This window comes from Sorex fumeus, unplaced genomic scaffold (assembly GCF_029834395.1).
Source record: "Sorex fumeus unplaced genomic scaffold, SorFum_2.1 ptg000010l, whole genome shotgun sequence".
Classification (NCBI taxonomy): domain Eukaryota; kingdom Metazoa; phylum Chordata; class Mammalia; order Eulipotyphla; family Soricidae; genus Sorex; species Sorex fumeus.
Genome location: NW_026606067.1, coordinates 13,681,856 through 13,708,750, shown reverse-complemented (window position 1 = coordinate 13,708,750; position 26,895 = coordinate 13,681,856). Strand labels below are relative to the sequence as shown.

Below are 26,895 nucleotides of genomic sequence, written 5' to 3'. Positions count from 1 at the left end.
GGAAGAGAGCGGCTTGGAACGCCTTCAAGAACGTCAAAGAAATAGCTAAGAGGATGAAGAACCTCCTGCTCCAGGCACATCTCTTTGATTCCACTGTTCTTCCTGTATTAACATATGCCTCAGAGACCTGGGCCCTACGCAAACAGGATGAGAACGCTATTCAGGTCTCCCAAAGAAGAATAGAAAGAGCTATGCTTGGAATATCACGTTTGACTCAAATGAGAAGAAAAAATCGGGAGTTCTGACATCTGTCAACGATCAAGAATCAGGGACGCTGTCTCATTTGCCAAGGTGTCAAAAATCAGAATGGGCTGGTCACGTAATGAGATTTAAAGAGCACCGCTGGACTAGAGCTGTTACTGACTGGATTCTACGGGATGTCAAAAGACCGCATGGCCGCCCACCTACCAGATGGTCAGACTTCTTCATGAAGATCATGAACGATCGGTTTGAGGCTCTTCATGTTCCCAGAGTGAACAGATGCCATTGGGCTACACTAGCACGCGACAGGGACAAATGGAGACGTTACTGGCGCCTGCTCGAGCAAATCGATGACTAAAGGGAAGTTCAGTGATTAAGTGATTAAGTGATTTTGTGGAAAATATATAGGATGATGATGATGATGATGATGATGATGATGATGATTATTCGTATAGAGCTTATAGCCTAGCTTACCATCCCTGAAGATAATTTGAGCCTTTTTTTAAAGTAAATAACAAATCTTAATAAAAATTTATTTTAAAGATATGCTTAGGGAATTCACGAGAGCTTCGAAGAAACTCTGCTTCTTTGTATCTACCACAAAGAAGACAAGACACTAAAACACTCCTTTATTTTAAGAGACATTATTACAGTACTTAGTACAATACTTAGGATATGGAATCAATCCATATGACCAGTGACAAATGTAGGTTGATACTGAAGGTGAGGTATATATACACAATAAAATACTTTGCAAACACAAATAAAACCATGCAACTTGCTGTGGGTAGGGTAAGTGATCAGGTAAAAGGGAAGGAAAAGCAGAAACAAATCAGTGGGACTACCTCAGGAAAAAAATAAAACTGCACAGAAAACTCTCAGCTGAACACAAAGTGATAAACTACTGCATGGAAGACGCTATTTGCAAATCATCATATATTTGAAAAAGGTCAGCATTCAAAACATCTGAAGAATTCTCATAACACAAGAACAAAACAAACTCAGAAACGGAGGTAAGAATCTGAGCAGACACTAACCCAAGAACATATGAAAATGAAAATGGCCAACAGTCGCTTTTACAATGCCACATTAAAAAAATAATCTTATTATTAGGGAAATGCAAGTCATGACAGCAATAACTTATCGCACTATATTCACGATAAAAGTTTTATACAAAGGACAAAAACAGGAACTGTCAAAGATGATATAAAGAGAATGCAAACTTTATACATTGCTTTTAGAATTGTAAATTGGTGCAAACATCAAGGCAAGCAGTATGAAGATTTCTTAAAAATACTTAAAAAGAATTTGATTCACTTACATCACTTCTGTGTATTTATCCCTAAATACAAAAACACTAATTCAATAATACTCACTTATTTATCACTATACACAATAATCAACACCTGGAAACATCCTTAGTGCACATAAAGAGATAATTAAAGAAAAGAGTATATACATATAATAGAACAACACTGAGTTATATAACTAAGAAGAAATCCTTCCATTTGCAATGTTTGAATTCAGAGGGTAGCAAGTTTAGGGAAGGAAATCAGATACAGTAAGACAAATCACTAATTGATTTGTGCTAATACACTAAACAAAGAAACAAAGCAAATAAATTAACTGAATTAAAACAAAAATAAACATTTAGATTATAATAGCAATAGAAGGAAAGCAGGTGGGTTAAGTCCTTGCATAAAAGGAATCAAACGGATGATGAAAGATGCTGTAAGAAGTGTTGTCCAGTTCAACCTTAGTGGAAAATAGTATGGACATTTCTCAAAGAGATAGAAGTGAAGCTCCTTATGGCCCAGCAGCTCTGCTTTGTTGTATCTACCACCCAAGACACTAAAACATTCCTTTATTTGAAGAGACATCATAACAATACTTAGTACAATAGCTAGGATATAGAATGAATCCATGTGACCAATGGCAAAGGTAAGTAGATACTGAAGGCAGGATATATATACACAATGGAATACTTTGCAACCACAAAGATGATAAAACCATGCAACTTGCTGTAAAAATTGATGGAGCTGGAGGAAAGCATGTTGCGTGAAGTTAGAAAGAGAAGGTGAAAATTAATCTTATTTTCTATGTTACAAAGAATAAACATGGCAAGGGAAAGCATGGGTATCAAAGTTAGACAAAAGCTTCCATATTAGAGTAATGAAAGGCCAAGAGAAAGAAATAGAGGTCAAGGAAGGGAGAGTGAGAAGAGATGGATGTGAGTTAATGAGGGCAAAGGTCAGGGGGTTGGACATATCAGTGTGGTAGAAATGAGATGTATGTTAATGTCTACACTACAGAGTCATAAATACTAGATTACAAGACCAAACTGCAATAATTAATCTTAAAAAATGTGCCTGTTAAGGAGCCATACTTGGGGATGAGGGAAAGGAAACCTGGGGACACTGTAAAAGGAAGTAGATGCTATTAGACTGGTTTTACAACATTGTCTATATGAAAATCCTGAATAGACATAATTGTAAATCAAACTATATTTTATTAATATTATATTATATTAATAACTAATATATGAGTTAGTGTAGTTTATGTTTTCTCCACATACACATAGCATACAGTTCCAATGCCTGCTAGTTTTCAATAACAAAAATTTATTTCTTTGCACAAGTGTCCATTTAACTAAAAAAAACTAACAATTTATCTTTGGCTCTCAGTTGTTTCTTCTCTATATAAGAATGAAAAGTTTTGTTTCCTTTAACACTACTTTTTTCAAAATAAAGTCACATGGTATATATAACTAATATCTTGTGCTCTGGAAGATCAATTTTCTTTGTCAATAAAGAAAAAAAAACAGCCTTTGCTGAAAAGCATGTAAATCAACTTTCTATTGCATATAAATTTTTTTGGAAATATTCTGACATTTAATTTTCAAAATATGATAACCATATCAAATTTTCATAGTAAGAATACTTGCTTGATATTAAAATCTTATCTATGAGAATACTCACATGAAACAAAAATCCCATATTTAAATTCCGTATATTGCTGTCTTCATATAAATGAATGTAGGAAATGCTAATAATCATTGTCAAAACTTCTAAGAAATTCTAGTTGAAATGAACAGACTTTAGAAATCACATAAATTACACACAACTTAAAAGAGTCGCTATACATATATTCATATAAAACTTACCATGCCAGTTTTTAAAGTTCTCTAAACTTACACCTTTTATTGATCTTCCTTCACCATGTTTTGTGTGTATATGGGAAGATAAACAGCAAAAACACTCAGTAGTATCACTATTTATTGTTATGATACTGAATCAAAGCCCTAAATTTTCTGTTTCTGAATTAACTAGTTGTCTGGGGGCTGGAGTAATAGTATAGTGCATAGAGTGCTTGCCTTATATGTGATCAACCTGGGTTTGCTCCCTGCCCCTACATGGTCCCTCCAGCATCATTAGGAGTGATCCCTCAGTTAAGAACTAGGAGTAAGATCTGAGTATTGCTGTTTATGGCCCAAAAACCAAAAAGAAAAAAAAGTACAAATAAATTGTATAACAGAACTATCAGTTAAAGTATTGATTAGAATAACTTTATAACAAGCACATCCATGCAGAAAAAACAATTCTTCATAATAAAAAATTTCAAATGAATGTAAAAGAATTATATCTTTGTGCTCTGATACATCTATAAAATAGAATATTGATAGTGAGAAACAATCTGTAGTGGTTGTTCCTGTTCTTATTCATATTTGAGCAATAGCAACAACATCACAAATCACAAAAATCACAAATCATCCTGTTATTCATCGATTGCCTTCAGCAGGCCCCAGTAACGTCTCCTTCATCCTAGCCCTGAGATTATATTCAAGGCTCTTTAGGAGAATGAGACCCATCATTGTTACTGGTATTTGGCATATTGGGTACGCCAAGGGGAGTTTGCCAGACTCTGCCCTGTGGGCAGGCTACATTTGGTAACCTGCCAGTTTGTCCAAAGTAGGAATGAGATAATAAAGATGTCATAAAAAGATGTCCTGATAAGGTTCCAGGAGCTGGATTTTATAGTCTCTGAGTCTCTGAGTCTCTGACTCAGAGACTCAGAGACTCAGCAACAACATAAAATTAGAAAATGAAATTCCTTTATAAAAACATATATAAAATAACTAGGAGGTAATTTTTTATAATTGTTTTTCAGAACCCATCACTTGGAAAGATAAATAGTTGTACGATGGCTATGACAAGCCAAGAGACAATGAATAAGAGAATAAGAATCCATACATTGGCAATGCCTTGCCATACCTATGTTTGTTTTTAACTGATGAATCAATCAACCAACATATGTCATATATAATGTAACTACTGAAAATAGGACACCTCATTAGTATCTGTGTAATGATAAAAATAAGATGATATTTTCTGCTCACGTTATTTGGAGGTGGAGCGATAGCACAGTGGGTAGGGCGTTCGCCTTACAAGCGGCCAACATGGCCGACCCGAGTTCAATTCCTCCGCCCCTCTCGGAGAGCCCGGCAAGCTACCGAGAATATTCGATATGCCAGACACAGTAACAACAAAGTCTCCAATGGAGACGTTACTGGGCCCGCTCGAGCAAATCGACGATCAACGGGAGGGCCTTTACCTTTACCTTTACCTTACCTATTTGGAGGTATCTGGCACGTCAGAGGAATGTAGAGGCCATTTGACATAGAAGCCATTTAAGATATTAATATATTTAAGAATCATTTCATAAAACACTTGCTGGGTACTCTACAGCCATATTTGTTCAAATTATATAAAAAACAATTAAATTATATAAAATAATTGGAGGATGGAACAGATAGTGTATGCTTATATATTAAATAGAATACAGCCAAGCATTGATGAATCAAGTCAGAAACACTGATTAATCAAAACAAATATAAATGAAAATCAAATTAGTTTACTTATGTTCTTCTTGAAGCTGATATTGTCCCTGATTCTTGAATTATTTTAATTTCAGCTTTGCCAACTATAGGATATCACAATAAATTAAGTAGATCTGATATTAGTATAACCATGATTAGGAGCAGATACTATGAAAAGCTAGTTTCTTTGTCTCATTCATTTTACGATTACCATATCCTAGCAAAGAATTATGCTCTAATATAAGCAGATGCTTACCAACATATTTTACTCATGATAAAATGATCAAATATAGTATAGTTCCATGAACCAGAAGTAAAATGAGAATTTTATAGCTAGTTCATCAAATATGGTAGTTGAATGTCAAATGAATTGGTGAATTGTTTGTTTAATAGTGGTCACACCCAGCTGTGCTTGAGTGAACATGAATGAGACAGTAATAAAGACAAGGCTGCACATGTGAAGGGCATATACTTTGGCACTTAAATTATATTTCATGGCTGATATTTAGGATGTGTATAATCAGGTAATATCTGCTAGTAGTGAACACTAGAATTTCAGGTAGTAAAATCAAAACTATTAGCATTTTAGATTATAGATTTATGATCACGATGCAGTGGTGATAGTGGTTCTCCGTGTTGGTCTATGGTTCCCAGGTTCCTCAATATTTTCAAGAATTATATGAAAATATAGAGTAAAAATGATGCTCAGACTTAGAGTTGGACAACAATAAGCTTATTGGAAAGTAAAATAAAAAGGAAAAGTAACTCCCCATATGGGAAGGAACTTAGTATATCTGTCACCTATGGTTCATTTTTTGTGATTTTTATAGAAAAACTGGGTTTTTGTGCTGCAGTGAATGAAGGGATATTAAAGATATGTTTTTTATTTTTTTGCACAGACCCTTTTAAATGAAAATTGGACATTTTTCATTGTTTAAAAAATATTCTAAAGAATGCAAAGTTTAAAAAAGAGTGGTTTGGCCATTCACCTTAGGCATTACTCTTTATCTTAGCTCCAAGTGGCCTAAATTCTGGGGCAGAATTTTATGATGTTGAACATTTGTTAACTTTCAGTTTGTTGGGAAGAGGAATATTCCAGGAATTTGTAGGAATATTCAAACATAGGAAAGAGGAATTCAAAAATCGGGCCCGTAGAAGCATCTGGCAAATAGAAATTGAATCTCTTTCATTAGGATGTTTTTTTAGAAAAAAGAAATGCAGGAAGGCTGGGCTGGAGTGATAGCACAGAGGTTAGGGCGTTTGCGTTACACACGGCCAGTGCAGGTTTGATTTCTCCACCCCTCTCGGAAAGCCCGGCAAGCTACCAAGAGTATCTCGCCCTCATGGCAAAGCCTGGCAAGCCACCCGTGAAGTATTCAATATGCCCCAAACAGTAACAACAAATCTCACAACTTGTTGTGAAATGTTACTGGTGCCTGCTCCATCAAATTGATGAACAATGGAAGGACAGTGCCATTGTGCCGGAAGTCTAAATATAGCCACATTCCATCATTCACCTAGATCTGGTATCTTCTTTATTTCCTAAACGTATCATAAAGTGGCGATTTTTTTTTCTCTAAAAGAGCAGTTTGGTTGGACAGATAGATTGTTTGGGTGGAAGTCTCCTGTCTCCATTGCTGCCAACCCTGCTTCAATCTCCAGGGCTGAACCTGGTTCTCCAAGCCAGAAGGATGCCCTGAGCACTTCCATGTATGTCTCCGTATCCCACCACCACCAATAAAATAAAATAAAATAAAATATCTTTAAGCCATTGAACATGAATAGGTCTTCCTAGTCACTTCCAAGTAATTCACCAGAAACTAATGTCCATTTTTACCACTCTTTCCCACTGCTTCTATAACCACAAAATGCAGGTATTGACACTTTCTTCAGCCTGAATTCAGGAGTGAGAACAATGCAGCGCAGTCAAGAATTGTTTCTGTGGAAATAGAGAAATGTCAGAGCACTATTACCAAGCTGATCTTGACTACAGATTTGGATCCAGGACAACAGGGGGAAGGTTGTGCTGAAGAAAGCAAAAGACTGGAGCCAAAGTGATAGCACTGTGGGGGAGGGTGTTTGTTTTGCAGGCGAGTGACCAGGGTTCGATCCACAGCATCCCTTATGGTTCACCCATGCACCACCAGGAGTAATTCCTGCCTACAGTGTCAGAAGTTACCCCTGAGCACTACCTGGTATAACCCAAAAAGAATGTGTCTTTCCTACTTGTAAAGATTGTTTTTGGAAGGGAAAGATAAGGTACTTTGTCACAGTGATAGACATAGGTTCAGATGGTAGTTTCAGTCTTAGCCTAAGTCTTGAATTGAAGACAAGGAGATGTCATCAGACAGTTTTCAGTGGCCTAAAGGCACAAGAAAAAATAACTTGAAATTTCCTACTCCAAGTAGATTTTCTGATAGTGCATTTTGTTGAATTACCTTGATTTATCCATGTTAGACTACTTTCAACATAGAAGACGATTACTGAGGTTCACAGAGGAAATCATTGGGAATGAAAAGAGAAGCAATGAATCATGAAGAACTGAAAGTGTCAAAATCTTTGCTTCTGATTTTTTTTGGCTTTTTGGGTCACACCCGGCAATGTACAGGGGTTACTCCTGGCTCTGCACTCAGGAATTACCCCTGGCAGTGTTCATGGGATCTTATGGGATGCTAGGAATCGAACCTGGGTTCGCCATGTCCAAGGCAAACACCCTATGCACTGTGCTATTGCTCCAGGCCCTTTGCTCCTAATTTTAAAGTGATAGTTTTGCTTACAATACTCACAAACATCAGTGAAGAAATAGGTAGGAAATAATTCAATCTATGCTCAACAGGAAGTATGTACCCAGTAAATATTATCCTTTGATCAAGGTGCAAATAAAGAGAACTGGGAAAATTCCACAAACTGTGTGTACAACTATTGGATGATGAAACTGATTGAAATCTAAGGATAAAAGAAGTCTAGTAAAGTTTATGTCAATTGTGTTTTCAAAAGAATATGTGAATCCAGTCCAAAAAGCCTGAAAAAGAGATTTAACAACTGCTTTTTATTTCAAGTGTTTGAGGAGAAAACAAGCTGAGAATTCTGTCCCTTGGGCAAATTCTCCAATTCTCACCTCAAAAGTGGCAAAGGAGTGTAATCCAATAGGAAGATTACACCTAGAGTGGGATTGCCAGAGGGACAAAATCAACTAAGCCCAAGGAGGAAAAAAAATCAGGAAAAGTCAAGGGCTACACTCCACCCTTAGTTTCAAGACTCTCAAAACATCTTCAGAGTGGAATTTTATAGCTTAAGTTGGTTTATTGTGTTGTGTGTCTTCTCTCTTTCCCCAGTTTGAGGTAAAGTACTTCCTGTAATTATCTGATTATTTTACATGAGTATATAAGTCTTGGATAATATGCTATTGGCTCACATATCATATCAAAAGAAAGAACATCTGAATTGATTCACTACTGAGCTAGATTCAGGACTTTTATTCTTCATTGGGGATGAAAGGAAAAAAAAACTGCATATAGGATAATCAAAGCAGGAAAGTATTCATTAGAATTTTTTTATAATTACAAAAGATCAATCAGTTTAAAAAAGGCTTTATTGATACAGACATGAGGAATGTGGTTTTACCAATTTAGCATCTGCGTTACTTGCCTCTGTAGCTAAATTCTATTACTACTCATATAACCTGCCACGTTTTTCTTCTCTCGTTGTGATCTCTTTTCCACGGTGGGTTGTTCTAACATTCTGTGACATGGACTAAGAAGAGAGACCATAATGCTCAAATAAACTTGCAATGGTGAAATGTGGAAGAAATAAGTGTTAATGGCATCATCCAAAAATATGTTGGTGTTGCTTATTAGGTGGCATTACTAGACTGTTCTGATTGATGGATCAGTACAAAATCACTTAGTATCGAAAGAAAGGGATCTATGCATGTAATTGAAACCCTAAATGCAAATGCACTAGAAGCATGAGTAACTCATGGACACAAGCAAGGGAAGATATTTTCCATCTTGGCTCTAGAAAATCCTATGGTTTAAGACACTTGCTTAATGCACATAGAGCTATATAACGCATAACTAACAGGAAAAAAATGAAACTTTATACCTTCAGACAAAAAGAAGGGAAGTTATCTTTCTTCTTCTCCCCTAGTGTAACTTAAGGGGATAAGAAGACATATATATAATCTTCTATTCTTATAGAACATTCAGCACATATTGGCACTGAAATAGAAATTTTATCCATTGTAAAATATCCAAATGTCATATAGGAAACCCTCTCTAAAATCCAGACCTAGATATTTGCAAATGGGTTATAGATAACCATATTTGAATTATCAAGTGCATTTATGTTTAAAAACAAGATTCCGGTATCTGCACGGGATGGGAATGGAGGCCCAGGTCTAGGAAACAAAGATGAATGGCTCCTATTCCAACCAGGTACAGCCCACCCCAAAGGGCCTGGGACTCTCTATGGGCATGCGCAGCTAGCTCCATCTCCTAGAAAGCGGGTTTTCTCCCGTAATCTGCGCGGGACAGGAACGGAGGCCCAGCTCTGGGCAACAAAGCTGAACGTCACCTGATTCCAACCAGGAGACGTTCCCAACTCCTCGCCCAGTGCCAGGGACTCTTTCCGGAGCTGCAGCCGCAAACGAGGCCACGAAATATTTTCCCACTACATATGCCATAGGAACCATAAGCTACCTTCTTAGATGGAAATTTCTCTAGTTTAGCTCTGCCACTAGAAACACAGTAGCCGATAACTCATAAGCCTATCTTAACTCACACTGCATATCAAGCAGAATAGTAACAGAGAATGTGAAGGACTAAACCACACTTGTCACAATGGTAAAGCAACGCAAAAGCCCACCAAACTTTGTTATTGAAGAGTCTAGCCCAGATGACACCAACAGTACTGTAGTGTTAGACAACCTCTCTGACAAGGAATTCAGAAGGGAGCTACTTAGGATGCTTAGGGAACTAAAAGAAACAATGGAAAGAAATGCCAATAGAAGACAAGAGGATTTGAAGGCAGAAATGAGGAAAATGCAATCAGAAATGTCAGACCTGAAAAATCTCATAAGCGAATTGAAAAACTCAGTGGAAGGCCTCAGCAGCAGAGTAACAGCTACTGAGAACAGAATCAGTGAGCTCGAAGATGAAGTTCAGAGACTCTCCAGAAAAGAGCAGAAAATGGAAAAGAGACTCACAATTCGGGAACAGATGGCAAGAAAAGATCATGATGAAGCCAAGAGGGGTAACATAAGAATTATTGGAGTCCCAGAGGTACAGGAAGAAAACCTTGATGAAGAAGAAACTGTCAAAGACATCATTGCTACAACGTTTCCAGAGCTGAAGAAAACTTGTGACCACATTCAGGAGGCCCGAAGGGTACCAGCTAGAAGAAATCCAAATAAAAATACCCCAGGACACATCCTGATCAAAATGACCAAAACCTTAGACAGAGACAAAATTCTGAAAGAAGCAAGATCGAAGAAAGAAATCTCTTACAAAGGAGCATCCTTAAAATTCACAGGTGATTTGTCTGATGAAACCCTCATGGCCCAAAAACAGTGGTGGGACATAGTGAAAAAACTCAACGAAATAAATGCCTCCCCAAAAATACTTTACCCAGCAAGACTCTCATTCATAATAGAAGGAACAACACACAGTTTCACAGACAAACAACAGCTCAGGAACTTCATAGACTCAAAACCATGGTTACAAGAACAACTAAATGGGCTACTTTAAGGCAAGAAAGGTCCCTCAAATAGACCAAATTTCAACAGAACAATGGGACAAAATCCCATAACAATAATCTCTCTCAATGTCAATGGGCTAAATGCACCAATTAAAAGACATAGAGTAGAAGGATGGATTAGAAAATTTAACCCAACATTCTGCTGCCTGCAAGAAACACATCTCAATAGTCAAAGCAAACACAGACTCAGAGTCAAAGGCTGGAAAACAATCCTACTGGAAAACAGCTCCCATAACAAAGCTGGGGTAGCCATCCGAATATCAGACCACATCGATTTCAGAGTGAAGAAGGTCATAAGAGACAGTGAAGGCCATTTCTTATTGATCAAAGGATCTGTACAACAGGAAGAACTTACAATAATAAATGTATATGCACCTAATGAGAGAGCAAATTACTTAAAACAACTAATCATGGATTTGAAAAAGACATTAATAGCAACACAATACTACTGGGAGACTTCAACACTGCTTTGTCACATCTTGACAGATCAACCAGACTCAAGTTTAGCAAGGACATACTTCATCTGAGGGAAACAATGGAAGAAAGGGACTTAGTAGATATATACAGGACACTTCATCCACAAAAAGCTGAATGCATATTCTTCTCAAGCGTACATGGAACATTCTCCAAGATAGACCACATGCTCAGCCACAAAACATGCCTCCATAAAATTAAGAAGATAGAGATTGTATCAACAATCTTCTCAGATCATAATGCGCTGAAATTAGAAGTAAACACACACAAAAACAGAAAACAAAATCTAACACCTGGAAATTAAACCATGCGCTATTGAACAACGAGTGGATTAGACAGGAAATCAAAGAGGAAATCAAAAGATTCCTAGAAACGAATGAAAATGAGAACACGAGTTACCAAAACTTATGGGACAAGGCAAAAGCTGTGTTAAGAGGAAAGTTTATAGCTCTACAAGCATTCCTCAGGAAGGAGGAGCGAGCACACATAAGTAACCTAACGTCACAGCTTAAGAGCTTGGAGAAGGACCAAAAAAAGGAGCACAACCCGAACAGGAGAAAGGAAATAATAAAACTCAGAGCAGAGATTAACGAGATGGAAACCCAAAAAACAATCCGAAAGATCAATGAAACCAAGAGCTGGTTCTTCGAGAAAATTAACAAGATTGATAAGCCTCTAGCAAAACTCACAAAGAAAGGGAGAGAGAAAACCCTAATAAACCGAATCAGAAATTAAAAGGGGATCATTACAACAGAAACTACAGAAATTCAAAGGATCCTCAGGAAGTACTTTGAGAAGCTTTATGCCACGGAACATCAAAACATTGAGGAAATGGATAAATTCCGAGACTCCTACAGACTCCTAAGGCCTACCCAAGGAGACCTGGAATACCTGAACAGACCTATCACCATCAAGGAAATTGAAATGGGAATAAAAAGTTTCCCCAAGCGCAAAAGTCCTGGCCCGGATGGATTCACTAGTGAATTCTTCCAAATTTTAAAGAGGACTTACTCCCAATCCTCTTTAAGCTTTTCCATGAAATTGAAATATCAAAAACACTTCAGAACAGTTTCTATGAGGCAAATATCACACTGATACCAAAAGCAGACAGAGATACCAAAAAGAAAGAGAATTAGAGACCGATATCCCTGATGAACACAGATGCAAAGATCCACAACAAACTACTAGCAAATAGAATCCAACTACTCATCAAAAAGATCATACGCCATGACCAAGTAGGATTCATCCCAGGGATGCAAGGATGGTTTAACGTTCGGAAATCAATCAACAAAATCCATCATATCAACAAAAGAAAAGATAAAAAGCATATGATTATATCAATAGATGCATAGAAAGCATTTGACAAGACCCAGCACCCCTTTATGATGAAAACCCTAGCCAAAATCGGTATAGAGGGGACTTTCCTCAACAAAATTAAAACCATCTACCACAAGCCTACAAGAGCATCATCCTCAATGGGGAAGAAATGAGAGCCTTCCCTCTAAGATCAGGGATGAGACAAGGATGCCCACTCTCTCCACTGCTGTTCAATATAGTACTGGACGTACTTGAAATAGCGATTAGGCAAGAAAAAGATATTAAGGGCATTCAGGTAGGAAAGAAAGAAATCAAGCTCTCACTATACGCAGATGATATGATACTATACTTAGAGAACCCAATCACCTTCATCAAAAAACTCCTAGAAACAATAGACTAGTATAGTAAAGTTGCAGGCTATAAAATCAATACCCAAAATTCCATGGCTTTCCTATAAGCAAACAGTGAGAGAGAAGAAAGCAACATGAAAAAAACAATCCCGTTCACAATTGTGCCCCAGAAAATCAAGTACCTAGGAATCAGCTTAACGAAGGAAGTAAAGGACCTGTACAAAGAAACTACAAAACGCTACTTCAGGAAATAAAAGAGGACATGAGGAAATGGAAAGATATCCCCTGCTCATGGGTCGGGAGACTTAACATAGTTAAAATGGCAATACTACCGAAAGCATTGTATGAATTCAATGCAATGCCTATAAAGATACCCATGACATTCTTCAAAGAAATGGAGCAAACACTCCTGAAATTTATATGGAACAATTAGCCCCCACGAATAGCTAAAGCAATTCTTGGGAAAAAGAAAATGGGAGGAATCAACCTCCCTAACTTCAAACTTTACTACAAAGCAGTAATAATCAAAACAGCATGGTACTGGAACAAAGGCAGAACTGCAGAACAATGGAAAAGGGTTGAATACACTGACATCTCCCCTCAATCATCTGAGCATCTAATCTTTGATAAAGGTGCAAGTAATGTGAAGTGGAGTAAGGAAAGCCTCTTTAACAAATTGTGCTGGCATCACTGGACGGCTACATGTAAAAAAATGGGCTCAGAACCCTGCCTAACACCGTGTACAAAAGGAAGATCAAAATGGATTTAAGACCTCAACATCAGGCCAGAAACCATAAGGTACATTGAAGACAAAGTTGGCAAAACCCTCCATGACATTGAAGCTAATGGTATCTTCAAAGATGCCACGCCACTGGCTGAGCAAGTGAAAACAGACATAGATAAATGGGACTATCTTAAACTAAGAAGCTTCTGTACCTCCAAAGAAACAGTGACCAAAATACAAAGACAGTCTACAGAATGGGAACAGATATTCACCGAATACACATCTGACAAGGGGTTGCTATCCAGTATATACAAAATACTGGTTAAACTCCACAAGTAGAAAACATCCAACCCCATCCAAAAATGGGGCAATGAAATGAACAGAAACTTTCTCAAAGAAGAAATCCGAATGGCAAAAAAGCACATGAGAAAATGCTCTACATCATTAATCATCAGGGAGATGCAGATCAAAACCACAATGATATACCATCTTACACCTCAGAGACTGGCCACATTTAAAAGAACAAAAGCAACCGATGCTGGCGCGGATGTGGCGAGAAAGGGACACTCCTTCACTGTTGGTGGGAATGTCGATTGGTTCAGCCCTTCTGGAAAACAGTATGGACGATTCTCAAAAAATTAGAAATTGAGCTCCCATTTGACCCAGCAACACCACTCCTGGGAATATATCCCAGAGAGGCAAAAATGTATAGTCGAAGTGATATCTGCACTTGTTTGTTCATTGCAGCACTCTTTACAATAGCCAGAAACTGGAAGAAACCTGAATGCCCAAGAACAGATGACTGGTTAAAAAAACTTTGGTACATCTACACAATGGAGTACTATGTAGCAGTTAGAAAAGATGAAGTCATGAAATTTACATACAAGTGGTACAACATGGAAAGTATCCTGCTAAGCGAAATGAGTCAGAAAGAGAGGGATAGACATAGAAAGATTGCATTCATCTGGGGGATATAAAGTAACAAAGTGTGAGATTAATACCCAAGAATAGCTGAGATCAGCACCAGGAGGATTACTCCATAGCTTAGAGGCCAAGTAGGCATTCTAGGAGAAAGGGCAGCTCAGATAGAGAAGGGAGCACCAAATAAAGGGTGTTTGGAGGATCCTCCCAGGAGGAGACATGCATGTCGAAAGTAGACTATGGACTGAACATGTTTGCCACTCAATACCTCTTTTGCAGACCACAACACCCCAAAGGAGAGAGAGAACACAAGGGATTGCCCTGCCACAGAGGCAGGGGGAGATGGGGGGATGAGGGTGGGGGGGATATTATCCATGGTGGTGGAAAATGGGCACTGGTGGAGGGATGGGTATCTGATCATTGTATAATCGAAACCCAAGCACAAAAATTTGTGAATCTACAACTGTACCTCACGGTTTTTCACTAATAAAAAAAAATAAAAAAATTAAAAAAAACAAGATTCCAATAAAACTTTACACCAACAATAGGCCATGCAACCTATATTTCCTATACACTAAATCATAATAAGATTTCCACAACCACTAATAACAAAACACTTCTGAGATGCATGTTTTATATAAACGTGAACCTTAATTTTGTCTCTAATCTTTTATCAGTTAGATGTTTTATAATGATGCAAAAGCAAAACAGTTTAAAGTAGTTTCAGAAATTATATTATAATCACCCTATATTACTATCTAATTTAACGATTCCTTATTTTCTACCAATTATAGTAAATAGTTTCATATTTCAAATGAAAATAAAATATGATTCTCTTCATTTTGATACATCTGTAAAACTGTAATAACTTCTGGTTTTCTCATGAGGTTTTTATCTTTGACCAAGATTGATAGTTGTCTAAGTAATTAGCTACAGATTTTTTTATAAAATCAGATGAAATATGACATATAAGCTTGTTTCAGTTTTATTATTTATACTTTAAGGTTGTGGTGTAAATGATATCCTTATATTCTTTCTGAATATTGTTTGTATCTTTATTCTAGACATTATGTTTAAATCTAATCAAAGTTACACATATGCCAGAATTTGTATTTAATGACAATAATTGGCTTCTAAAAATATAGAAACATAAGAATGGATTTGTTTAATAGATTTCTTTAAATATATATTTTAAAACTAAAAAGTTTTATAGAATTTGAGAGATAAAAATAAATGCATTCTATTGTGATAATTTTCTGACATATTTACTTTTTGTCAATAAATGTACATTTCTGAGGACTTGTACATTAAGAATAAATTTCATAATTTATAATGAAATGGAAGTACAGCCTGTCATTTTACATATACATGATTGAATTTTATACTTGGTTGTACTTGGAAATATATATACACTGGGTCAAGAGGTGGCTCAGTACCTAATGCACCTCCCTCCAAGTGTGAGGTCTCAAGGTAAATCCTAGCATTGAGTATGATCTTTGAAGCTCTGCTATTTGTCTCTGGTAGCAGAGTTATTGGTTATTACATGCATCACAAGTGATCACAGGCGACAATCAGAGATCAGCAAGCACTGCTACTGAAAGGATAAATGACTACACACGTATTAATGATGAACCTATAGGGAATATAACATCTAAAAAGAGGCCTCAGTAACACACACAATAGTATGATCGATAGCAAACATTATAACTAAGTGTGTGCAAGAAGTGAATGATGGATGAGTATGAAACCATCACAATCATGAGACTCAACCACCTGTACATCAATAATCACTGTATCACACTGTAGCACTGTCATTCTGTTATTCATCGATTTGCTCAAGCAGGCACCAGTAAAGTCTGTATTTGTCCTAGCCCTGAGAATTTAGCAGCCTCTCCTTACTTGTCCTTCCCAATCGTGCCACAATGGAAGCTCTTTAAGAGTAAGGGCTCTTTAAGGGTAAGCTCTACCGTGCGGGCAGTTTACTCTCAGTAGTTTCTGAGGTTCTCCGAGAAGAAGTACTAGACTATAAGAGGTCGCATGGATGCATATATGGCTGCGTGCTTCCGGGAGCTTTGTTTTATAGTCTCTGGATTTTGGTGATTGGGTTGATTGGGATTTCATGGCGCCAGGGGCAGTTTGTGGGTGTAACTGCCTACCTACTGGAAAATGGGGGATCCAAGCAGGCTTGGAGAACTCAATAATAGGAGCAACAAAGCTAAGTATGTGTTTTACATTACAAGAACAAAGGGGTGATTAGGTGGATACATATTTTATCTCTCCTTAAAAATTAAATAAAACTTTAAAATTAAAATATGCATAACAGATAGACATTTAAGAGTTGTGTTGTCCCCACTAAATACTGGAAATCATTCTCCCTTTTTGAGGGGTGTCTATAATTAGCATTCTATTTGTTACTACATGCTGTAGTACATCATGTACTACACACTTCCATACATCAAGTGATCCTTATTTAAGGAAAAATAGATGGATGTTTTATTTGAATTAAATGCTTGAAATTATCTAAAATCCCATTCCAAATTGGAATACAAGTACAAATCTAAAACAAGTACAACTGGATTGGAATTTAAGGCATATAAATGATCACTTAGTAGTCACTATTTATTGTACCTAAAATACAATGACTCATTTAAAAAATATGCTTGTTCATAGCACATAGCATTAGTGTTTTTCAATCATTAGGGAAATAAAATGAGTTAGTACATTTCCTTGCAATCCAGATAAATAAAGTCTATCAAGTATTTATGAAGCTATTGCTTATGAGAACATTTTCTCAAATTAAAATTGTTTATTCTCTTTTTAGATTTAATTGCTCTGATCAGGCAAATCTTTTTTTGAGGAGGGTTACACATATGCAGCAATGCTCGGATTACATCTGGATCTACACTCAGGAATATATTCCTAGTGCTCAGGAGAAGATATGGATTCCAAGGAAAGAAACCAGGTAAGTTATGTATAAGGCAAAGGTTTTACCCAACATACTATTGTTTCAGCCCCATAAAAAGTAGGGGTTTTTTCCTCTCTCAGTATAAATGTCTTCTCAAAACAGCCAAACACACTCTTCAAGATATTTTACAAATTTTGAAAGGAGTCCAAATTTGAATATTTTGCCAGTTGTTCAATTCTAATGAAGATAAAGGACTATGTTTTTACTAATTATTTAATTGTTAAAGTTTGTGCAAATTCTTTAACTATATGGACATTTTAAAAAATTAGAACTTCATTATTATTTATATAGGACATAAAGTTTTTAGCAAAATAGAATGATTTCCAACATTAAATATCAGACAATTAAAATATGATATTGGATGAGATGAGAGCTAACTTCAGTAGTTAGCAATGCAATAAGGCATTCTATACATCATGGAACAAGACTTACACCAATATTAATAACTTTTAGAGATATCATACAAAGAATTAGGTGTATTGTGTAAATCACTGTTTTTCCAACTGCTTTTCTATTTTCAGAACTGAACCAGTATGGTAAGAGTCTTTCAGCCTTTTTAAACTCAAACCTTGTTTCATAAAACCACCTTCTTTGCAAGCATGGGTTTGATTCCCATTTGCTAATTGCATGTACAGAGCATGGGGGCAGAATCTGTGGTGCTTGATACTTCAGCCCACAACAGTTTGTCTAAACACCTACCACTAAAGTGTGTGACTCTTGGTGAGCACCAAAATAAAGTTTATCTTATTCAGATCAACCCTTTAGAGTCTTGACTTAAATCTATGTGCTTTATGTGTGTATTGCATTACAGTGATATAGAACTCTACCTCCTCTAATTCTCCTGTTTGGGGGATCTGGCTCTTCCAAACATTGAAGGACAGAAGTTGGCAGCATTTGTTACTTCAAGATTATTACATTACAGGGGCCGGAGGGATAGTACAGTGGGTAGGTCAATTGCCTTGCATGCAGCTGACCTTGTTCAATCCCTGGCATCTCATATGGTCCCCCAAGCACCATCAGGAGTAATTTCTGAGTGCAGAGCCAGGAGTAACCCCTAAGCATCACCGCATGTGAGCAAAAAAGAAAAAAAAAAGACTATTACATTACAAAAATTTTTATTCTAAAATTCAAAGGCTACTCATGTCACCCTTTTATCATCTACCACATGCACACTCAAAATAAGACAAGTGTCTTTTAGAGAAGACAGGTCACAAAATTAAAACCACACAAGCTCACATTTTATCACTTCAGGGCATTATGACCACAGATTTTCCTTCTGGGGTGTCTGAGTTGGAAGAGTGGCATTTTCCATGGGTTAATGGTGGATTCTCAGGCTCTGACTCTTGCTTGCATTGATAAATGTGTCATGGGATGAGCAGTTTTAGTAGCTCAGTGTCAGTTTTCCATTCGCTCCACAGTTCCCCAGCTTGCCTGTTGATACAAAAGGGCTCTAGAAGCTCTGTTTCCTAAGAATCTATAGAAAACATCATTCTTTTTTCAAATATGTTGAAGAGTTCCTTTGTTATTCAGCACAATTCCACTGTGAAAAACTAATTTCCAGGCCCAATGAGTCTACAATTATGTCACTTCAATCCCCACAACCATTCAAAGCTATGCCTGTTTTCTCTTCTCTCCCATTAGCCACCATAGCCAGAGGAAAATGAATTATCTTTGGCTTCAAACTAATAACATTATTGACAAATATTCACAGGAAAATCAATAAATACTTAAATAAAAAGACAAAGGAGGAAGGAAAGAAAGGAAAAACAAAAACAATGGCAAACTTTTAATTTTTTAATATATTTTAGAATAAAATGAAAAGTTTTAGATATTTATTCTCGGTCATCTGTGGGTGGGGTGTCACACTTATGCTCTGGAGATCATATGCTGATGGTGGGGTTCACAGGCCAGCTGGCATTGTCCCACTGTGCCACATCCTGGGTAAGGATATAATTATGTTTTTTTTAATTTAATACTTATATTAAATTATTTTGTTCAAATAAGCTCCTGTCACTTCCTGAGTCAGTATTGTATTAGGAGTTGGGTAAGTGCTAGAGACTAAGTTAGAGATGACCTATGGGCTTGTTGTGTCTTGTTTGGGGCCCCACCCCAGCACTGCTCAGGGCTTGCTCCTGGCTCTGTTTTCAGGGACCACTCCTGGTGGGACTCAGGGGACCATAAGGGATACCAGGAATAGAACCCAGATTGGCTGTGTGCAAGGTAAGCTTCCTTCCTGCTGTACTATCTCTCTAATCTTCCAGAAAAAATTACATCTGATCACAGGGTTAAGAGAAGGTTCTTATAGGCAAGGACTGACAAATCCCAGTTTCCTCCACGGAGACTGAGAATTCTCGTAATAAAAGCCCCCTGATTCGGGTTACAGCGATAGGACACCACGGAAGGTGTTTGTCTTGTAAGCAGTTAGCCAAAGTTCTATCCCTAACATCCCATATGGTCCCCTGGGCACCCCAGGAGTAGCCCCTGAGCATCGCTGTTGGATGTGACCCAAAAAAAGCAAAAAGAAAAAAAAGAGAAGCCCCATGACTTTTAGAATTTTAAGTTTGAAACATTTATGTGAGATCATGATTTCTTTTCTTTTTCTCTTCATTTCTTTTCTCTTTTAAAATGTTTTCTGTTAATTGCACTTATTATGTGTTGGGGGGCTGCAGCTATAGCATAGCAGGTAGGATGTTTGCCTTGCACGCAGCCGACACAGTTTGGATTCCTCTGCCCCACTTGGAGAGCCAGGCAAGCTACCAAGAGTATCCTGCCCTCACAGCAAAGCCTAGCAAGCTCCCTGTGATGTATTCAATATGCCAAAAACAGTAACAATTCTCACAATGGAGACATTACCTGTGCCGACTTGAGCAAATTGATAAACAGCGGGAGGACAGTGCCACAGACAGTGCAGTTATTTATTAATTTATTTATAATTAAAAGTTTTCACCTTTGTTTCTTTCTGTTTATTATTAGTAAAAAAGTAGACCTTACATTTTCCTGAAAGACAAATCCTTTTCAAGGGAAATTTAAGGCATATCTATATTCCATAATTTGGAGACAAAAGTAGTATACCTAGTATAAACTATTAGATGTAGAAAAAAAGTTTAATTACTATTTAAAAACCATTAGTTACAATAATTTAAATACCATCAATGACAAGGTTTCATGCATACAACATTTATATATATATATGTATTTTAATTTAGAGAGACTGACATATAATCTAAAACTGTTTTATTCCATAATTATATTTAAGTATCTGATGATCCTTACTCAGAACCATGAACATATGAACACATGAACATATATGTAATACATGTTTTTTTTTTATGTAGGAATACTGCTATTTATTCAGCCACTGATTAGCTGATTGAATTGTGCATGAACTCCACCTTACTTTTCTTTTTTCCTTTTTTTCATCTTATATTTATTTATTGAATCACTGTGGGAAAAGTTACTAAGCTTTCAGGTTTAAGTCTCGGTCATACAATGATCAAACACCTTTCCCTTCACCAGTACTCACTTTTTACCACCAAGAACCCAAATATACCCCCCCTCCCACCCCTCCCAATGTCTGTGAGGCAGATGATCTCTACTTAACTCTCTATCTATTTTGCTTACATTCATTACTTCAACAAAAGATGCACCATTATTGTTTAGAATTCCCCCCGCCAACAATCAGAATTGCTGAAAAGGCATTGTGAAATACTTTGTTTTCTATAGCTGGTTATGAGAATCGTATAATGTTGTGCGGCTGCTATTGCGGCCATGCAATTTTGGATTTCTGCAAAGAGCCAGATCATTACAAGATTGGTTTCTGTGAGTCTGGTGTTATGGCTGTGCCAAAGAGCCGCTCATGGGGGGCAACTCATGACTTCGGTAAGGCGTGAAGGACGAGCAGGTACCGCCCCCCCCTTCCCATGAGTCTGTAGTTGCCCTGTCACTGCCTGCTCAGACTTGGCTTTCCAATAAGCTCTGCGGAGGCGGACACCTTGCTGCCAGTGGCGGGGCGGGGGGGGGGGGGGGAGGGAGAAAGGCGGAAGGGAGCAACACGCTTTCCTTCCCAGGGAGGCATGGCACCATAGTTTAATGCATCGTCCGTTCACTTTTCTGCCACAAGCTGCTGGGCTCTGAATTAAGTCCTTCTGCCTCTAGAGCCATGGCCATGCCAGAGAGCCGCTCGTTGGGGGCAACTCGTGACCTCAGTAAGGCATGAAGGATGAGATGGTACTGCCTCCCCCTTCCATGAGACTGCAGTTGCCCCATCACCACTGGCTCATACCTGGCTTTCCAATAAACTCTGAGGTGGCGGCCACCTTGCTGCCGGGGGGGTGGGGTGGGGGAGAAAAGGCAGAAGGGAGCAACACCCTTTCCCTCCCGGGGAGGCATGGCATCATAGTTTAAAGCATGGTACATTCATTTTTCTGCCGCAAGCTGCCGGGCTCTGGATTAAGTCCTTTTGCCTCTGGAGCCACGGCCGTGAATGTGGTCCAAATGCATTTCTGCCAAAAGTCATTGGGTTTCGAGATTTGTTTCTGAGTCTATGGGATCATGACCATTAATCAGCTTGATCAGGAGCTAGAGAGGCCGTTTGTAGGCAGCGACTCGAGGTCTCACTGGGATGGGGAGGAAAGGGCCGGGTCCACCCCCATCTGGTGAGTCACCGTGTATCTTGTCACTGCAGGCCCAAACTTGACTGTTCAGTGGCCTCTGGAGGAAGACAGTCACCAGGTCACCAAGGGGAACAAGCCAAGGCACAAAACCTATTCCCACCTGGACTGGCCCAGCCCAAGTAACCTACTGCAGGAACAGGACGCATTTCTGCCAAAAGCTTTTGGGTTCCGAGATTCTGGCTGTTACACAGTTCGATCAGGAACCAGAGAGGCCATGTCTCCAATTATATAGCTGAGCCAGAGATAGTTTGTGGATGTGTCTCCCACATACCTAACTTTTGGACATTTACTTTCTTGGTAAACTTTGCCCCAAGTTTTTGTGATCTGGCCAGAGGCACAGCAACAATTTTGGGATATCTGAAAGCCTGACAGTGCCATCAGGCTGATAATGCACTTGCCTCACAGGTACAGTTTGACCAGCTGACAGCACCATACCCCCCTGTAATACATGTTTTTTTATGTAAAACAATGAGGAATTTAAAATTAATTCATTTAGTCTTTTTAAAGTCAAAAGATAACTGTCCTCCCGTTGTTTATCGAGTTGCTTGAGCGGGACCAGTAATGCCTCCACTGTGAGACTAGTTACTGTGTTTGGCATATCAAATACCTCACAGGTAGTTTGCCGGGCTTTGCCATGAGGGCAAAATATTCTTGGTAGCTTGCCAGGCTCTCGGAGTGGGGTGGAAGAATAGAACCCAGGTCGGTCAGGTTGGTTAGCCATATGCAATATAAACACCCTACCTGCTGTGCTATTGCTCCAGCCCAAAGACAAAAGATAACAATCTTTATTCTAGACATCCTACCTGATTCTTAGAATAGAGATTTTTTTTATTGGAGATCACTGTTCATCACACACTGTCATGATCAAAATGTATCTTACTAGAATTTAAATCTATTGCCCTAAATCTATTTACCTCTCTACGAATTTATTCTAGACTTTCAGCTAAATTCTACATAATATAATTATATTTCGTGATTTTTATTATTTGATTATTGTTAATAAATATATCTATATTCAAATAAATATTTTACATTTTATGTAAAGTATCATGGCCTTTATATTAATTTTATATAAAAAGAAGACTGTCTGAGGTTATAGAGTCAATAAGAAATCATATTGAGAGTATAATATGTAGTCAAAAATTGAGAAATATAAAAAGCAAATCCCCAAACTCTATTAAATTCAATTAAAATATAAGTGATTAGATAAAGATGAGCACTGATGAGACTCATGCTAATATGTAAAGGTAAAGAGTGAATGCTGCTTTCTGCATTTTAACTCACAAGTGAAACTCAAGGGCCAGAAATGTATAAGAGGCATATACTGAGGATGACAAGAGCTTTCTTTATTCAGTGAGTAATAAACCAGTTTAAGAAGATGATTTTCTAGACTTAATCATACTAAGCACAAAAAGCACTTTACACATCTTTAGCGAGATATGAAATAATCAGCAATAAGTGCAATATATGTCCACTTTTCAGTAAGTAATACTGTCTAATGGGTAAAATAGTCTTTTCACTACAGTAGCTTTTGAAGAAAGCTTAAACGTATTTGAAATATATTTCTTACCTGATTCCTCAAAGTCACTGTTGTAGGCTTTCCAGGTTTCTGTTATTCGAAGAAGATTCTCCTCCATAGCTTGTATGTCCATGGAGGGACAGTTGCATTCTGGAAACCTGGGTCCACACTGACACCAGCAGTCATTGTCCTTGCAGATAAATTCTCCCTCTGAATTGCAAGCAATGTAGCTCAAAGCTGCTTGCACAAAACGCTCCTGAAGATAGTCTGGAAGGAGTATTTGCAGCCCTTGAAAAGCATACAAAGTGATTTAACTTTGTTAAAAAAAATTACAGATTTACATGTACTAAAAAGGCAAAAACTCAGACTGTTGGCCATAGATTTACTTATTTTTAATCTAAAATTAAGAAAATATCTATGTCTACCGTATCACATATATTTGCACTTCCATTTAATATGTTGTTTTCCTTTAATGGTTGAAAATCTGAGAAATGGCAGATTGCTGAATCTTTTATGCTAATTGATTTTTGCCCCATATTTTAAAATGTGACTTACCCTTTACTTTAATTCATCAGTTGGGGTAATTTTATATAGAGTATAATATTCTTTACTTCTGAAAAGAAACATTTCCACCTTGATTTCAGGCAGCTTTTAATCTTTACACTTTCTTTTGCTTTCAGAGTAATTGCTTATTTTCATACAGGTATCTGATAAAGTGGATTGTGATTTGGGTAAAGAAGTTACTAGAGAGTTAGTATAATATTTACCTCCTGCCATTAATCCATAACCTAAATGACCCTGCTGCTAAGGAGTGATAGATAAGACTGACTACAGGGAAGCAGATGTACTGATTTAGTTGTGTCACACCCCATTTCATTGCCACCTATTAAGACAGCCAAGTGACACACTTCATTACTTTTCAACTAAAAAATTTGGTTAAATTACTATTTACGAAAAAAGTAACAAAGATGAAAATAAGGCTACGTGATTAGTATTTGGGGATTAGTATTTGGGGTTTCACATATGTGATTAAACTTCACAAAAAAATATGGTTTCAGTTTTAGCATTTCTGACTGCATATGGAAATGTATCAAATGACTAATATTCAAAACATCACTGTCTAGCACTGTTCAAAACACTACTAAATAAAATATAAGTAAGTAAATAAATGAGTAAATAAAAATTAAGTAAACAAATGAATAAGTAAAAATTAAGTAAGGAACAATTTGGTTGTACTATTTACTATTTATCACATAGTCATATTTTATAACAAAGGTATTTTCATGTTAAAGCATTAGTTTTAAGAATGATTTAATGAAATCCATAAGCAAGCATTCAAAGAAAATTACTTTCTGCAAATATTTACAAGAAATCTCCTATCATTCTTTTAAATTAACTATATATTGCTCAGAAAATACACTCAGCCTTTATATGTGTCCAATGTATATAGTGGACATTATCCTATATATTGCTCAGAAAACACACAGAATTTATATATTCATTTTTAACTTTACCTCAAATTTTTAAAAAAAAGCTTATTGAGTGTCATCTATTTTGAAGAAAATTGCTAGTATAACAAAACATGAAGATGTCACAACTTATTTACCCAAATTTATTTGCAATATATTTAGAAAACATAAAATATTTAAAATAAAATATTATAAAATATATTAACATAATATACATGCAAATAGATGATGAAGTTTGTATTTTAAAATGAGCAAATAGTATTTTCTATCTATGTATGCTATAATACAATGAGGGAAAATAATATTACAGCATAAGATACAGAATAATTTTTCTAACAATGAACCATTTTGGTCAACTTTTTCTATGGTACATATTGTTATTGTCATAACAAATAAAGCACAATTCCATCTTAACGTACTCTATCCATTGACAAACAATTTTATTAGAATCCTTCTTGAAAGAAAACTTTTGGGAAAGAGATAGTATAGCAGATATGGTGCTTGCCTTACACATGGCCTGTCCAGTTTGAATAAATCCCCAGCAAACCATATGGTCCCTCAAGTCCTATCTGGAGTGATCTGTGAGCATAGAGCCAGGAGAAAACCTTGAGTAGGCTTCCAGAGAGAGAAGGAGGGAAGGGAAGAAGGTAGGAAGGGAAGACGAGAGGAAAGGAAGATGGGAAGAAGGGAAGAAGAAAGAAGGGAAGATGTGAGTAAAGGAAGGAAGGAAGGAAGGAAGGAAGGAAGGAAGGAAGGAAGGAAGGAAGGAAGGAAGGAAGGAAGGGAAGAAGGAAGGAAGGGAAGACAGAGGAGGAGGAAGGAAGGAAGGAAGGAAGGAAGGAAGGAAGGAAGGAAGGAAGGAAGGAAGGAAGAAGGGAGGGAGGGAAGGAGGGAGGGATGGAGGGAAGGAAGGATGAAGGATGGAAGGAAGAACGGAGGAAGGAAGGGAGGAAGGAAGGAAGGAAGGAAGGAAGGAAGGAAGGAAGGAAGGAAGGGATGGAGGGAAGGAAGGATGAAGGATGGAAGGAAGAATGGAGGAAGGGAGGAAGGAAGGAAGGAAGGAAGGAAGGAAGGAAGGAAGGAAGGAAGGAAGGAAGGGAGCAAAATTTTTTCTACATTGGACTCACAGGGCTTTAATAACTATTAACTTTGCTGTTCATATTATTTCCAGGAATATAAATTAGTATAAATTATTTTGATATAAATTATTTCCTGATTTTAATATAGATGATAGTGCTGAAAAAATGGCCTAATATGTCAACAGATATAAATAAAACCAAAGAATAATACTCTATTTGTAAGACAAGAGAAAAGAATTCAGTGATGCAATGATAATTTGAAAAAAAAATTTAACCTTTTGTTTTATAATCAGACCAGAGTCAACTTTGTTGAAAAATTTCTTTATTAACTCTACATACAAAAAGGTTTTTGTTTTTATTTTTGGAACATGCCTAGCAGTTTTCTGGGCTTACTCCCTGTTCTGTGCTCAGGGATCACTTCTGGTTGGGATTGGGAGACTCTAAGGAGTGTCAGGAATCAAAACCAGGTCAACAATGTTCAAACCAAACACATTGTGCTCTGTTATATCTTCAGCACCAGAGAAGTATTTATTATGGCTCATAGAAGTTTTAATATCTGTGAATATTATC

General features: G+C 37.2%; 1 protein-coding gene across 2 annotated transcripts in view; it reads right to left on the bottom strand.

The window, feature by feature from the left end:
- The window catches only part of BRINP3 (BMP/retinoic acid inducible neural specific 3), a 444,317-nt gene that overhangs the window by 138,893 nt on the left and 278,529 nt on the right, over window positions 1-26,895 (bottom strand). For both annotated transcript variants that reach the window (XM_056110519.1, XM_056110520.1), the window contains exon 6: window positions 23,829-24,065. In XM_056110519.1, coding sequence (XP_055966494.1) covers window positions 23,829-24,065 — 237 coding nt within the window. The remainder of the gene's footprint in view (window positions 1-23,828; window positions 24,066-26,895) is intronic.